Here is a 16,715-nt window from a genome sequence, read left to right as displayed (position 1 = left end):
CTGCTGGCTAAGTGTACCGGGACGACTTCGTCCAGCTATGGGGTCCCTGTCTCTTTAGGGCTTGCAGAAAGCACTGGCTTTTCTTTCATCTCAGTGGCGCCAGTTGTGGGGACCTGTCCACAGGTTTTGCTTTTCCATTTCTCTAATATCCAGCACCCCGTGCACCTTGTGTCTGCACTCCGGGTTCGGAATTCTAGAGCTGGTTGTTTAGCAGTCCTGCGCTTTCCCTCCCTCCCCATTCTGACTCCTTTCTTCCCGCTGGGTTCTGGGGTGGGGGAGCGTTCGGTTCCCGCCTGGCCGCAGCTTGTGTCTTACCCCCTTCATGTGATGTTGAGTTCTCACAGATGTAGATGTATCCTGGCTGTTGTACTGCATCCACTGGTGTCTCTCTTAGGAGTAGTTTTATTTATTGTATTTTCATAAATATATATGTATGTTTTGGGGAAGAGATTTCCTCTGAACTACTCACACTGACATCTTCTCGTGATCTACCACAACTTAGTTTCTGAATTATACATCAATAAAGTTGAGGAAGAAAAGAATTGTCATCTTCAAATATGGACCTCAATCTCTACAAAGGCAATTCTATTTTTCAGTTTACTCTTACTTTTTTTAACTTTCTTTTTACATTAATAAGTATAAAATGTATAAAGAAATCATTTTATAAACATTCTTCATTTGAAATGCCGAAGTATTTATGCCATGTTATTCATTATGGTATGTTCAAATTATTTATGCATAGTTAGGGGAATATTTATTATCCTTTTATGATCAACCAAAGTCCATAGATTATATTAATTTCACTCTTTGTGTTTTATATTGTATGAGTTTTGATAAATAAAATGACACATATCCAGAATTGTGATATCATACAGAATAATTTCCCTGTCTCCTATGTTCCACTTCTAATTTCTTCTTCTCTTCCTCACCCCTAGCATCAGGGAACAACTGATATTTTTGCTAGTTTTTAGTTTTCCAGAATGTCATATAGTTGGGGTCACATAGTATGTAGCATTTTTACACTGTGTTCTTTCACTTACAAATATGCACTTAAGATTCCTCTATGTCTTCTCATGTCTGGATAGCTCATTTCTTTCTGGTGCTGTGTAATATTTCATTGTCTAAGTGTACCAAAATTTATCCATTCACATACTGAAAGATATCTTTGTTGCTGTATCTGTGAGTGTTAGCTGTTGCATATAAACAAGGTGAAAATCTGATGTTCAGTCAAATTATATATTACTACATACTGGCAAAATTTTTAAAAAATCAATGAAGCCTAACATTCTAGAACATTGATCTAGAGCCATAATGTAGAGATCTGCAGAACTTGACAGCAGGAGAGATAAATAAAAAAGCAGAAAGACTCACTGATGGAGCAAATACTTTTAATGTGCCTACATGTTAAAGAAATAGTAGGGACACGTTGAGAAGGTTTAAGCTTTTAAAAAAGGGAGCTGGGTTATTTGAACATATTATGAAACAACAAATAAGAAAAAAATAAAGAATATTAATCAAATGTAGTAAGAGATGTGACATGTTGATTTTTTTTCTTTTAGGTGATATGAAAAAAGAAATTACTCCAAATGTGAACAAAGAAAAGTTGTGGAATGTCTAATATGATGTTGATCAAATACTGACACTTGCCTTCCTTTTCAAACAGATGATGAAACTCACAAAGGTAAAAAGTGTAAAAATTTGAAGATCTAATGATATAAAATAAACAAAGATGTTTGGAAACAATGAATATGGTTATCAATGGATGTGAAGGTAAACCATCTTAGTGCAGAGAAAAATATACATAAAAGATTTAGTAAGAGAAAATATATTATGAGTTAATCAAATTAAAGGACAAAAACAGAAAAACCACCCCATTACCTCAATAGATAGGTGTGGAGTAATGCAATATGTACAGGTATCTCTCATCTATTCTTCTCTAATCTACAATAAGATACACCAGATATTTAACAAAGGTATTATATGAGGTTGTGTAATTTTGGTTTGTTTTTGCATATATAGTCACATAGTCTAATTTTATTCAAATTAGGCACACTTGTTATTTTACAAAAAATAAAATAACTGAATGGAGAGGTACAGATGGGTCATTGTCTTCATATCTCCTGTTACCTGATTATTACTATTGTGCAACCTTTTTGCATACCTTTGAAAATCCTATGTCCATAACTAATTTTCCCCAAAGTTAGTGTATAGATTCTGTAGTAACTTTTTGAACCAGAGTCACTTATTTATTTAGTTGATCCTTATGCACTTAAAGAAGTTTAGAAATTTGCTGAAATGTCAATTTTATTAGTATAAATGTTGTTTCTGTGCCTAGAGAAATAAAATCACTTATTTTTACTCTTTGTCCTTTGCCATAATATTTTTTTCTCTTCAGACACATATAATACAAGAAATTGTTCTGTAGGTTTTAAGTGAGACAGTATTTTTGTTGAGAAGACTGTTATACGAAGCATCAGATGGAGACAAGGAGAGAGATGGTTTTCTCTGGAGCATGTTTGTGAGCATTTGTGAGAGGCTAACCAGGAGAACATTGTAAATCTATTTGATGCCAGTATGTCTTAAATCTATCTGTATGCCACACTTATAGGTTAACTACTACAACATGAGGTATACTGAGAAACCTTTTAGCTTCAAGTAACAATAACTATCATCTTTCATAATTTGAGGTTGAACATTACAGTCACCATAAAGGACACCATTACAAATATTTCAGTTAGTATAAGGATGCTTAGGGGGCTGTGTTGTACAATGCATTATGCCAATCAAATTGACAAGCTGAAAGAAATGCATCATTTTTCTGAAATTTACAAATTCCCAAAATTTTCTCAAGAAAAGAGAGAAATTAAATAGCCCTATATCAATTATAGAATTTCATTTCAATAAAAATTTTTGCACAAAATATTATAAGTGATTTTTTCCAAATGTTTATAGAATAAAAAGTACCAAATCTACACAAACATTTTTAGAAAGTAGACTAGGATGAAAGACTTCCTAACTCATTTTTTAAAGCTAAGATTATATGAGACCAAAACCAGAAAATAACATTACAAGAAAAGAAAACTAAACACTAGTACCCATCATAAATATAAAAATATTCTTGATGAAATATTAGCAAATAAAATACTATAACAAATAAAAGAATAATAAATTGTGACCAAGTAGGAATTACTCTAGAAATCAAGGTAGGTTTAGTATTCAGAGTGATCAGTGTGGAACTACTGCTTATAAGATGGAATAAAGGTAGTTTTCTTTATGTCCCCCGCTAAGTACCTCTAAAAATTTTGGGCACTGTAAATGCAAAAAACCCAAGAAGACTTTGAAAGACGGAGAGAAGGAGACTAGCTAGAGAACTTGGGACCCAAGGAGTAATAGAGTGGCAAATTCTCTGGATTTTCCTTTCATCTTACATATCCCAGGTGTGGAACTGGCAACCTCACAACCCCACTGGGTACAGACAAAATGAAATGAAATAAATCCAAACCCTGCCTTTTGTAGACAAACACCAGGAAAAGAACAGCCCAGAGACAGACAATAACTTCTCTACTGCAGCCAAACACACAGAAAATACTGGGGCCATTTATCCCCAATTGTACCAGTAATGGCTGAATGGAGAGACTAGATTGCAATGTCAGGAGGCTCTAATGAGGCTCACAAGGCCTCCTCTGCGCTGGTGTCAAAGAGGCTGAACAGCAAGCCAGGACTTCATCCTGTACGGTCACCCACAGTAACCCCCTATGGTATCAGTGGACGTCCATCTTCTTGTGGCAGTAACAAGACGTCCTTTCCTCTCTCCACTGGGGTGGTTTTAGAAAAGGAAGGCTTTACGGAGGGTCAAACATACCTCACTGTCCAGCAGCAATGAGAGCACTCTCCCCCACCCCCACAGTGTGTCAGTGGAGGCCATCTGGGAGAATGTTGGCAGGCTCTTCTACCCCTCCACCCACTGCGATATCAACAGAGGCCAGTGGAGACCTAGAAATGTCACCCATGCCCAGCAGTGATGAGGATCCCCACTGCCCCTACCTGTCAAAGGGACCAAGAAGGGGAGCTGCACTTCTCTCTGCTTCTGGGTGTCACAAGGCTGAGTCCCTGCCTTCCCTGATGAACTGGTGTCAGAGGAAGCCTGCTGGAACAGAGTCTAAGCAAGACCCACAGACTTATAATAACAACTCTGTACAGGTATCAATCAAAAATCACCCTTCAATTTAACAGTTGGTAAAAACAAGAAACTGAGAGGTAAGATAAATTTAATGTAAGTCACTCAGGGTTAGTTAACTATATAATAATAACCAAAAAAAAATTCCAAAGTCATAGAAGTGACTCATGGTTACCATGGGTGAGGGGTTAGGATGAGTGGGGTGGGTGAGAGGGTAAAGGGGCACAAAAATCTCAATTGTAACATATGTTGGTAATGGGAATGGAAGTGCAGCAAGGAAGATATAACATTCTGTAACATCTTTATAGGCTGATAGATAGTAATGGAAATAGTAGATTGAGGATTTAATAATGTGTGTAATTGCTGAACCCTGGTGTTCTATACTTATAACCAATATTGTATAACAACTGTATTTCAATTAAAAAAGACATCAAAGTCAGAATTTAGACTTTGTGCAATCTAATGATGAAATACACTGAGTCTAGAGCATTTAGACTTGCTTCAGATGCTTTCAAGGTAGAGGATATTTCATCATGTATCTTCATGTCTAAGTTCAAAAAATACGCAGGGGAAAAAAGAAATAAACAATAATATTCATTATCTATACTATCCTATTGTCCTCAGTTCCTTAGTATGCTGATACTAATGTGACTCCCTACATAAGGCTCCCAGGCACTAGTAACCTTTTGTAAGTAATGAAATTTATATTGTGACTTATGTATTATACACTCTTCTGATTATGATTGGCAGAACCCAGATCTGATAAAAAAAAATGTCACTTGGACAAGGCAAAGGGGTGGCCCTTCACTGTCATAAATTTACCAGGAGGGTGCTGCTGTTTAAAGAGTAATGATATGCATGCTTAGCTGGCTTTTATCTGCTAAGGGTCTCTGCATCTACAGGTTTGCATGCTTTTCATACAAACAAATGGGCCAAATGAAGTTCACTGACATAAATTTAGATAGTGTTTTTATTCAAGAATTATTTCACTCACATTTTTAAACACATGGAGCTGCCAACCTTCAATTCCATCTGTCAGTAAAGAATGTAGATAGGTATGACAATAAAACTACGATAACAATAAAAATAACAATAGACAACATTACTCACCACCTTTAGTATGACAAGTAAAGTCTCAAATTTGTAAAGGACTGCACCAGAGTAAAAACCTAGTGACCTAGTAACACCAGCACACTTAAACTAATCAGCACACTGTGGTGGAGAATCATGTAACTGATTCTTTTGAATTAAAGAGATGGTAAGTGATTAACACCCACAGACGGGTCAATCAGTTCTTTAAAACTGACACTTCTATTGGAGCTGGCGGCCAGGCGTTTCTTCTCTTTGTTCATTGTGGGTAAAATTGCAATTTTGCAATATTCCCAGAATCTCTCTCCTGACTTCTTTATATCAATAGGTGTTTCCAAGGAGTGGAGAGAAGTAGTCCATCTCTTTATCAATAGGTGATTACAAGGGTGGGAGGAGCGAGGCCATATCTGGACCAGAGAGGTTTGATGGGGTCCCTTTTTGCAGCCGAGTTGCAAAAGACACCGGTGAGCAAAAGTAGATGACTGCTTGAATGCAATCAACGGGTTTATCCCACTTTTTTTCTCCCTTTGACTGATTTCAGCTCAAAGGTCATTTGCTGCAGGCTGGGAACATATTCTGCCCCACCCCACCCCACCCCCCACAACCCCCTTGTTACATTCATGAACTGAAAACAATGAATTGGATGCTGCAAAGTGCAAAGCTATCTATCATGTGACAAAGAGTATCACATTAAGGGAAAATGAGAGAAAATTCAAACACACAAAGATATAATAGAGAAAAAGCAGGGAGGAAAGAAGCATGTAAGAGTGAGATCGAGCAACAGTAAGTCATGGCCCACATGAACCCTTCTTTCTGGCCTATGAAATAAGGAGAATTATCTGGAATTTACAAGTCTTCCTAACCAATCTGATTTTTTCTCCATCTGGTTTTATTTTTTTATGTGCAGTGACAGCAGTATAACCCCACATACTGCAGTGGGTGAATCTTAACAAAACTACACTAAGACAATTTATAAAAGAGAGGTAGTAATACTATTAGCTAGGATGTTGTATGATTATAGAGTTATAAACCCCAGTCTTGGGTAATGGTCCCCAGAGAGCATGATTACCAAGCCAAATGATGCTAGGTCTTTTAAGAATTATTTTATAGAAAGACGATTATATGCTAGTACCTTTCTTCTAAGTATTAACCATAATTAGACAAGTTTTATACTTAGGAAATTGTTCCTAAGGGCATAGTTTGTTAATGTATTATTTTATGTAAGCACTTATGCAATAAATGGCTTTAAAAGCAAAGTATAAACCACTAAAGATTATTCTGCCTCTTAATGCTTTGTTGTCATAAGACAAGCTTTAATTCTATTTTTTATTTAATAATGAAATTAAATAAATGTGAGTTGAATTTCTTCATTAATATAAAAATTAATGTCCCCCTGATTGACATTATTTGATTCTTAATTTAAGTTTGTTTTTATATCAATTATCCTCATATCCAGCATGTTTCCTACAAATATAATTCTAAAGCAGGATATATATATAAATTATGTAAATAATATATATTAAGCACATTTTTCAAGGTATATAATTATGCATATGAAGAAAGTAACTGGTGAAGCATAATGTATTTTAAGTTCAAAATATAGCATTACATTTTAATGATCAAAGTCAAGAACATGAGTAAACATTATAAATATGTTCAAGTTGTAATAAAAACTTTGCAATAATATCTATATAATAGTTACATGTAGGTCCACATATTTAAAATTACACATTAGGAGATGTTGTTAAAGAAAGATACGTGGGAATTTGCTGTAACATGCATACTTAAAAATTAAATTGAGGTGTAGGCTGAATACCGTTTTAGCCAACAACCTAATACAGTTGTTTTACTCTGTGTGTAGAACTTTGTGTATAGAGAGGCTTCCATTTAAATCAGCATAATAGTATTTGGCAGTTAGACCAAATGATTCCATAATTGTGCCTAAAACAAATAATCCTAAGATTTTTAAACAATCATGTACATCTCAATTGAACATAACATTATATATTATTTAAAGTTGTAGGAGGCTCTGCTTTTATATCAGTATTTTCAATGAAGTATTGAAGAAATACAAATTAAAACCATGGAATACAAGTAAGTGAATTATAATAATCTTTTAAAAATGAACGCATCAAAAATTAAAGATAATCCAAAACATATCTTATGCTATATAGTTCAATAATAAGGCCCATATTCTCATACATTAGTGTACTTTAAAATTCACAGCTAGGACCATATTTTCTTTTTAATCAATTAAAATATGACATAATATGTGTATTTCTAATATGGTTACCTGGTATGCATTGTAAAAGAAATTAAATATTTGGATATTTAGTATTGAGAATTAAAAATGAATAAAATACATTTTTGTAAACTGACAATATATAGACACTAAAAAATGATGGATATGACTTATCTATATCATATTTAAAAATCCCTTTCTAACTTGGCTGTATTATCTATTTTAACTTTTTTTTTCTTTAGCAAACAACATGCCTTAGCACATACTAATGGTTTCTCCCACAAACTTATGTAATGTCTTATACAAATATTTTCCTTTGGATTGTTTTATTTCTTATACATCTCTGCTTTGGAGGATGCAAATAAAGAAATGTTAATTCTCTGGTGGAAAGGGAAATTTTCTAAAAAGTATGAAATTTCATCAATCATATGTATCATCTATCAATTTATTTATTGATATATTTCTATCAATCTATCATCTAACTTCTATCTGTATCATCCATCATCTATCTACATATGATGTGGGTATGATATGGGGAGGATAAATAACCTTAAGGAGAAACATACTCAGAATTTACAGAATTTTCTTATTCAACTAAATGTCAATAAGGAAGCTCAAGAAATTATTATTCTAGATTTATGGAAAGGCTTTTAAAAAACATATATGTTATTATTCATAGACCTCTTTTATGACCTGACTTCAGTATAGGAGTATATATTAAAAGTAATTATAACCAAAAAAGTCAGAATAGTTGAGTGGCTAAAATAATGTGTTTTGGAATCCGGGCTCAGCCACTTTACAATGGATTCTTCAAGATATGTGTATGAGACAATTTTACTGTTGGGTCTAAAATGAAGTATTTCTCAGGGGCTCACTTAATATAATCATACTTGATTCTGTAGGATGAAGAATTATTGAATAGTGCCCTTCAAAATGATGTTAAAACTGGTGAGCTGGTCAGAAATAAAGTAACTATGTATATGTAATTACATAAATAAATTGTATTTCATTAATAAGTAATCAGCAGATATGTCTTTAAATAACGAGGGGTTGTAATTACAACACATACCATTTTTATGAGGTTATCCATGGCTAATAGGATGGTTTCTTGCATTTAGGAAGATGGGATTAGGCATCAGATTTTCAAAAGCCTATACTTTGCAGTAATTTTAGATTTATAGAGTTCCTTCATATATTTTGCTCAGCTTTCTCTAAATATAGTATCTTACATACCAACTGAATAATTACCAAAACTAAGAAATTAGCTTTCTTACAATACTATTAATTACATTACAGACTTTATTTGGATTTCTATTTTTCTATCAATGTCCTTTACCTGTTGAGCATCAAATCCTGAATTCCTCTTTGTGTTAGAGATCATGTTTCTAAGTTTTCTCCAATCTGTGAAAGTTTCTAAGTCTTTCCTTGATTTTTTTTTTACCTTAATGTATTTGAAAAGCACTGATCAGGTATTTTGAAGAATACCTTCCAATTTTACTTGTCTAATGTTTTTTCATGATTATATTGAAGTTTTACATTTTTGTGGAGAAAACTACAGAGGTGGTATGTCCTTTTCAGTGTATTATGGAATATCTATATGTCTTATTACTGAAGTTAACTTTGTTAACTTGGTCTGTGGATGTCTTCCAAGTCTGTTCATCATAAATATTCCCCTTTGAAATTATTAAGTATTTTGGGGGGAAATACTTTGGTATCTGTTGTTGTGGTTGTAAGGTGTGGCAGAGGGTTAGCATTCTATGGTCTCATAGTTAAATCTGTCTTTTAGTGTTCCTGGGCCCTCATAAGTGTTTCTGATGAGATCTTTTCTCCTGGAGTAGAGGCCTTAATATGAAGATATTCTAGGATTCTTTCAGAAAGATTATCTCTTCCCTATCCTTGCCTGTGCAAGGAAGAAGTTCTTCGGATTGAAAACCTGCTCGGGTTAGTGGAGCCAAAGCCTAGCAAAGTGTGGGGATCCCCTCTTACAACAACCCTCAGTAACGTCTCTCTCTTGCATCAGTATGTGCTCAGCCTCCAGCAATTTGCCCTAATTATTACTGTAGTATCCCTACCAGTATACTTATGGTTCCAGTGACTTATGTTGCACGTACATTGATCTCAACTCTGACAGTTGGTCCAGATTTCAGGGTGCCATGACCCTGTAATTTCATGTATCTGCTGGCTCCAAGTAAAGTTATTAATATTGAGTTTTTTCAACTTTTTCTTGCTATAAGGTATAAGTGATGACATCCAATGTCTTGAAATATTGGAGCCAAAATAGGAAGTCAGTAGTATTTTCTATAAAGTTTATGCTGTCTGCAAATAAAATCAGTGTTCTTCCCTTCCAATATGAACACATTTTCTCTTTTTTTTAACTTCATTGCATTAATTAGAATCTACACTATAATGTTAAGTAGAAGTACCTGGAATGGGCATACTGGCCTTATTCTTTTCCTTAGAATGAGCTCATTCAGTCTTTACAGTGAAGTAAGATGTTGTTAACTCTGGAGGGAAAAAATATTTTCCCAGCCCAGGGCAAATTACATTTGAAACCAAAATCAGTCAAAGGGAGAAATAAAGTGCAAGAAACTGTTTATGGCTTACAAGCAGTCATCCACTTCTCACATCTTTTCCAACCAGGCTGCAAAAAGGGATTCCCCCAATCTCTCTGGTCCAGATACGCCCTTGCACCCCCTTGTAATTACCTATTGATATAGAGATGGACTACTTCTCTCTGCCCCTCAGAAACATTTACTGATATGGCAATGCACTAAGCCGAGGCAAGTGACTCTGGAAATATTACAGTTCCACCCACAGATGTTAGCTGTAGTTTATACATCTTTTTCTTTTTAAGCATATTTTGGATGTCCTTTGGTATTTGCCATTTATTAGATATACTTGCTAAGGGCTTTTATCAGACATTCGTGTAGAACATTTTCAGTTTTTTTTTCAACTAAGAAAAATTCCACTAGACCAAAATAAATTAAACATTTTATATGTTGCTAGAATTATTTGTCATTATTTTTGAATATTTGTGGCTATATGCATGGGTGAGACTGATCACTATTTTTTTAATAATGTCTATTTTATGATTTTCTCTCAAGATAATTCTGTCTTCATAGGATGAGTGGGAAAGTGTTTCCTACTCTAACATATTTGGGGAGAGTTTGTGTACAATTATTAATATTGCTTCCTTAAGTATTTTTTAGCATTAACCATTAAATGCAAAGGTTCTTTCTGGGGTGTTTCTTAAATATAAGTTGAATTTGTACAGTAGATATAGGTTTATCATATCTTTTTTTGTGAGTGAGATTTTATTGTTTATGTCTTTCAATAAATTTTTCCATTTCATTTATGTTTTTAATTAATTGTCATGAAGTTGTTCAAAATTTTCCATGTTATCCATTTAATAGCTAGAATATCAATGGATATGACCTTGGTCATCCCTGATACTAGTATTTGTATCTTCTCTGTATGTTTTCTCATGAATCTGTCTACAAATATATCAATTTTAATGACATTTTCAAGGAAACAGATTTAGTTTCATTGATACTTTGTTATTTTTCTGTTTTCTGTTTTATTGATTTCCACATTGATTATTATTCATTTTCATCTGGTTATTCAGAGTTAAATTTGTTTTCCTATTTTCTTGTTCCTAAAGATGAAAGCTGAGGTCATTGATCTCAGGATTTCCTGGTTTTCTAATAGAATTTGAGAGTTGTAAGCTTTTTTATAATGCTTTAGTTGCATCCAACACACTTTACTATGTTGTAATTTCATATTTACTTTGTATAAAAGACATTTTATTTTTTTTTTGGTTTTCTTTGACCCACTGATTATATAATAATGTTATTTAGTTAAAAAAATATTAGCAGATCTTCCAGATATCTTTCCATAATTGATACCTAAGTTAATTGCATAATGTTCAGTAATATAATATGTGTGACTTAAATCTTGTAAATGTGTTTGAGACTTTTATGTTACTCTGAAATGGTATATTATGATAAGGTTTTGTGTAATACTGGAGAAAATTAGTATTGTGTTGATGTTGGGTGGAACATTCTAAAAATGTCAATTAGTTCAATTTGGTAAATATAGTTCAAGTTTTCCATAACTTTATTTTTTCAACATTTTTTTATCCATTATTATGGATTTGAAACTTCTGACTATAATGTGTATGCAGACACCACAGTATTAAATTCAGCTTCATTTGTCAAATTATGGTTGATTTGGCAACATTGACTGGTTGGAGATATGAGTTTGTTAAAAATCAATGATATTGCTCTGAAAGTCAACTTGATGTATAGAATTTATAGTTACATTTATTGTATGTTTTATTATTATTTGTAAATCATATCAGCAAATTACAGTATGTCTATGCAGTTTTTTCTGATAAATGGTTGCTGTTGAACACTGACCAGCACAAGGATTCCCTCTGATCATCAGCATCAAAGGGTCTAGACTTTCTTGAGCTCCACGTTGATTGAGTCATATTTGCTTAAAGAGACAAAACAAGTGTTTAGATTTATGCAGAATCTCCAAAGCAAGAACTGGAAAAATTAAAAGACTTACAAAGCAAAGAGAGGAACAAAACCATAATTTTGGAATAGCTGGGAAATTCATCTCTTTGATGCTTAAAAAGAGAGTCAAATATAGTTCCCAATCTTAACTGAAGGTACTATCAAATTGAACAAAACACTTTTGCAAACAAATGTAATAAATATTTTTGGTGAGATAGAAAAATGTAATATCATATGGATATTTTAGTCATTCATACTTTCAGATGGAATTTGTTAATTTTCCCCTGTTTTTGACTATGTGTAACCCTGTTTCTATAAACACTTGCTGGAGGAACTAATTTTTTAGTGGTGAGAAAAGAAAATCCAAACACTGAGTTCAAATGAACATTAAGGTAAATATTAATATAAATTAAATGATCTCATGAGTTCATGCAACACTTGTGGAAGAAGATGGGAAAGAAGCAAATATTAAAGTTTTATTCTTGTAAGTGTAGAGCTATAACTAAGAACTTTTTATAGAAAAGATTTATGTCCAGGTTTGGACAGCAAATATTCTTAAATTCGTACCCTCCAATGTCCACAAAAATTCTGAAAGAGTTATGTATATTTTAGAAGAATATAATCATACAAACACTGGAAAACACTGTTGTGTCGCTATAGTGTACCAGAAATTTTCAGAAGTATCTGTGAGATAAAATCATATGGTTTTAACTGCTGAAAAAAATTAAAGGAGAGGAAATTGGATTGTGGGTAAAATTGCGATATTTCCAGAATCTCTTGCCTGGCTTTAGTCCATATCCATACCAATAATTGTTTATAAGGCATAGTGAGAAATAGCCCTCTCCACGTGAATAGGTACTTCCAAAGGGCAGGGGAAGAGGTGAACACACCGGACCAGAGAGGCTTTTTTTTCTTTTGGCTTCTTCCCAGCGGGACAGGGAGAGACATGGGTGAGTGGGAGGAGACAAATGGGGCAGGATTCTTGTAAGTGATGAAAGGGCTTCTCCATCTAGTTTTCCTTCAACTGATTTTAGGTTCAGAGGTTTGTGGTTTATGTGCTCCTGGCTAGGAATGCATTTTCCCCTGGGGTTACATGGACCTTAGGAACCCAAAGGCATGTCTTGCTCTCCCCAAGGGAACCTCAGATGAAATCTAGGCTCTCCTTCAGCAAAATAAAAGAAACTAATGGGCTATGAAGCAATCATCAGTGTGGTTCACTAAAGGTGATTTGTGGTGAGGGCCTTGGGGTCTTACAGAAATATCAACATAATGTGTAGCAAATTTGGAATTCAGTTTAAAAAGCACTAAGCAAGATATATTAAAGGATGGAATTCACAATGAAGTTCTAACACCTATGCCCTGAATAGCATAGATGAAAATTCATGATGTAAAAATCATAGGCAATACAAGGACAGATAGAAACACTAGAGGAAAGAGAACTTACCTCTAGAAGAGTTTTTTAGTACTCTCATTAGGGGGGTTGAGTTAATTTTCCTTGATTCTTGTCCCCATCACAACAAAGAATTGGAAGGCAGAGACACAGCAGTGAAGCAGAGCAAACGTTTCATTTGAAGTTACACGTTTAAAGAGACAGCATGGGCCTCCTCAAAGAGGAGGCACCCTGAAAGATTGGCAGCTCCCTCTTTTAAGATTTTTTAGGAATGTGACAAAGGGCCAAGGGTGTGGGTTTGTTAAGTGGTCTCAAGATGTGTATCTTTGATGAGAGACATTAAGTCTCTTGTATTATCAGTCCTCCAGATAATTCTGCAAAATTAGCTTAACACAAGAAATTTACCCATCTGGATCTTCCCCAGGATAGCAGCCTGCCTCTGGGAATATATCAATCAAGACCACCTGCCCTGCCCTCAAGATGGGCTGAGTTATTGTCTGTTTGCTAAAGAGTATGTTAAGAATCTTACATCTTAACTTCCTGGGTTTTAAAATGCAAACTTAGCTTTAAAATGGAATCTTTCCTGTTTTTACTATGACGTTTATAGCTGGGCTTGTTTGCTAAATTAATCATGATGGTCGTCTCCTGCCCAGGTTGCAGATTACTTGATTAGGGGCTGGAGGAGGAGAAAACAGCATATAGGTTAAGTTAAAGAATAAATTGGGCCTTTTAGCAGGCTAAAGTAAATTGTACAATGGCATGATCTAATTGACACAATGAAGACATGGCTGCGCTCAGATACTTTTCTTTATCTGGGGAATATCTGGACATTCCAAATTATTCCTGGCCTTTGGAGCTTCAACTGATTAACTCATTGTGGGTAAAATTACAGTATTTCCAGAATCTCTCACCTGGCTTTAGTGCATCTCCATATCAACAGGCTTTCTAAGGGGTGGAGAGAAGTAATTCATCTCCGTATCAGTGGGTAATTACCTCCATAAGGGAGGACTTACCTGAACCTGAGAGGCTGAGGGGAGGATTCACTTACTTCTGCTGGGGTGGGAGATAGAGACACACTAGATGGCTTTTTTGTAAGCAATAAATGGGTTTTAAACTTTATTTCTCCCTTTGACTGACTTCTGTTTCAGCTAGGTATTTTGCCCTGGTATTTCCTCTCCCTGGAGTTACACTTATTAACTCTGTGAGCCCTTTCTGGCTCTCTAGTTTTATCTGGTTAACTCTGAGTCCCTATTAGTGGGCTCTACTAGCCTTATTCTTTCTCCACCCCACCTGTATCTATTTTCCTGCCTAACAGGCTGAGTTATTGTCTGATTGCTAAAATATATGTTAGGAATCTTACTTCCTAAATTCCTGGCTTTTAAAATGGAATCTTAGCTTTAAGATGGACTCTTTCCTGTTCTTACTATACTGTTTTTATTTGGGCTTGTTTGGAAAATTAATCATGATGCTCGTCTCCTGCCCAGGTTGCAGATTACTTGATTAGGGGATGGAGGAGTGGGGAAAAAACAGCATATAGGTTAAATTAAAGAATAAGCTGGGCCTTTTAGCAGGCTCAAGTAAATCTTAGAATGGCATGATCTAATTGACACATGAAGACATGGGCTGCGCTCAGATACTTTTCTTTATCTGGGGAATATCTGGACATTCCAAGTTACTCCTGGCCTTTGGAACAACAAGTGATCAACTCATTAACTCTGTCTTTTTGGCTCTCTAGGTTTATTTGGTTAACTCTTTGAGTCCCTTTTAGTGGAGTTTACTGGCCTTATTCTCTTTTCACCCCACTCATCTATTTTTCTGCCTGACACTCTGGCTTATGCACTGGATAAAATAATTTTTTTAGAATTGCTTGATGATAGCTCTTATTTAGCTTTTGATTGGTGTAAAGGGAAAGTTCTTCAATGATTGTTAAAACTGAATTTTCACAATCTTGTTAAATGTCATTCTCATTTATCTATCATCAAATCACTCGTGGTCAGAAAACTTTTAGGGCATGTAAATATAAAAGGTACTTTAAACAAATGAGGTCAAAACCAGATAAATTGAGAATAAAACCTGAAGGAAAAAGAAGTTGAATATTGTAATGAATGGAGAAATATAACAATGTTAACATTATGTTAGACATAAGTTTCATTAAAATTCATGCCATGAATTTTGTTATAATTAAAGTGTATTTGAGAAGCATTTTTTGACTAAATTCTTAAAGGACTGCTTTACCTGTTGGTTCTTTAGGGAGTAAATAAAAGGATTTAGCATTGGGGCAACAGAGGTATTGAGCACTGCTATACCTTTAGTCAAAGCCACACCTTCTTTTGCAGAACATACATGAAAATACAACTTCCATAAGAAATAGAGACAACAATCATGTGTGAGGAACAAGTAGAAAAGGCCTTTTTCCTTTGTTCAGTAGAGGGGATTCCCAGAATTGTTTTAAGAATGAATGCGTAAGAAAGAATCACTAGTGATATGGTTATCATGAGTGTGAATACTGCCAGCAAAAATGCCATGAGCTCCAGGAATGTTGTGTCAGTGCAGGAGATCAGTAGCATAGGGGAAGAGTCACAGGTGAAGTGGTCGATGATATTGGAGCCACAAAAATCCAGCTGCAGCCCCATGATCACAGGTGGAAAGATAATGAGAAATCCTGCCAGCCAAGAACTAACTACAAGCTGGTTGCAGATTCTGCTGTTCATTATTGTTGTGTAATGCAATGGCTTACAGATGGCTATGTACGGGTCATAGGACATAGCTGTCAAAAGAAAAAATTCTGTTGAACCAAGGAGGATGAAAAAAAACACTTGGGCCATGCAAGAATTATAGGAAATGGTCATATCCCCTGTTACAATGCTAACTAGAAATCTAGGAATGCAAACTGTTGTGAATGAGATTTCTAGGAAAGAAAAATTCCTAAGAAAGAAAAACATGGGAGTTTTCAGGTGTGAATCTGTCAGGGTAAGGGTAATAATTGTCAAGTTTCCAGTTATACTCAGTATATATGTGAAAAACAGAAATAGAAAAATCAGAACATTTAACTTTGGGTCATTTGTTAATCCCAGAAGAATGAACTCTTTCACAGATGTTCGATTTTTTCATTTCTTACTGCTGACTTCTTCCAGGTCTATAAATGAAGATAAGAAACAATTATGTCATGAGTCCAGGATTACTTATTTTTTATCATATTCAATAGTTTAAGCAATATAAGTCCTATAATTGGCCAGAAAGTTAACCACCAATTTGTACTCAATTCTGAATCATATGTGATCCAGGACAAAGAAACTT

At 34.6% G+C, this 16,715-nt stretch overlaps 1 protein-coding gene across 1 annotated transcript; it reads right to left on the bottom strand.

Annotated features, from left to right (window-relative positions):
* Nucleotides 1–15,730: 15,730 nt before the first annotated feature.
* Nucleotides 15,731–16,360, bottom strand: LOC130685120 (olfactory receptor 6C65-like). The gene has a single exon (XM_057508304.1). The coding sequence runs from the start codon at nucleotides 16,358–16,360 to the stop codon at nucleotides 15,731–15,733; it is 630 nt and encodes a 209-aa protein (XP_057364287.1).
* Between the last annotated feature and the right edge of the window lie 355 nt (nucleotides 16,361–16,715).

Source organism: Manis pentadactyla, chromosome 10 (genome assembly GCF_030020395.1).
Source record: "Manis pentadactyla isolate mManPen7 chromosome 10, mManPen7.hap1, whole genome shotgun sequence".
Lineage (NCBI taxonomy): Eukaryota > Metazoa > Chordata > Mammalia > Pholidota > Manidae > Manis > Manis pentadactyla.
The sequence above is the reverse complement of the archived record's forward strand: the minus strand, read 5'-3'. Positions and strand labels throughout refer to the sequence as shown.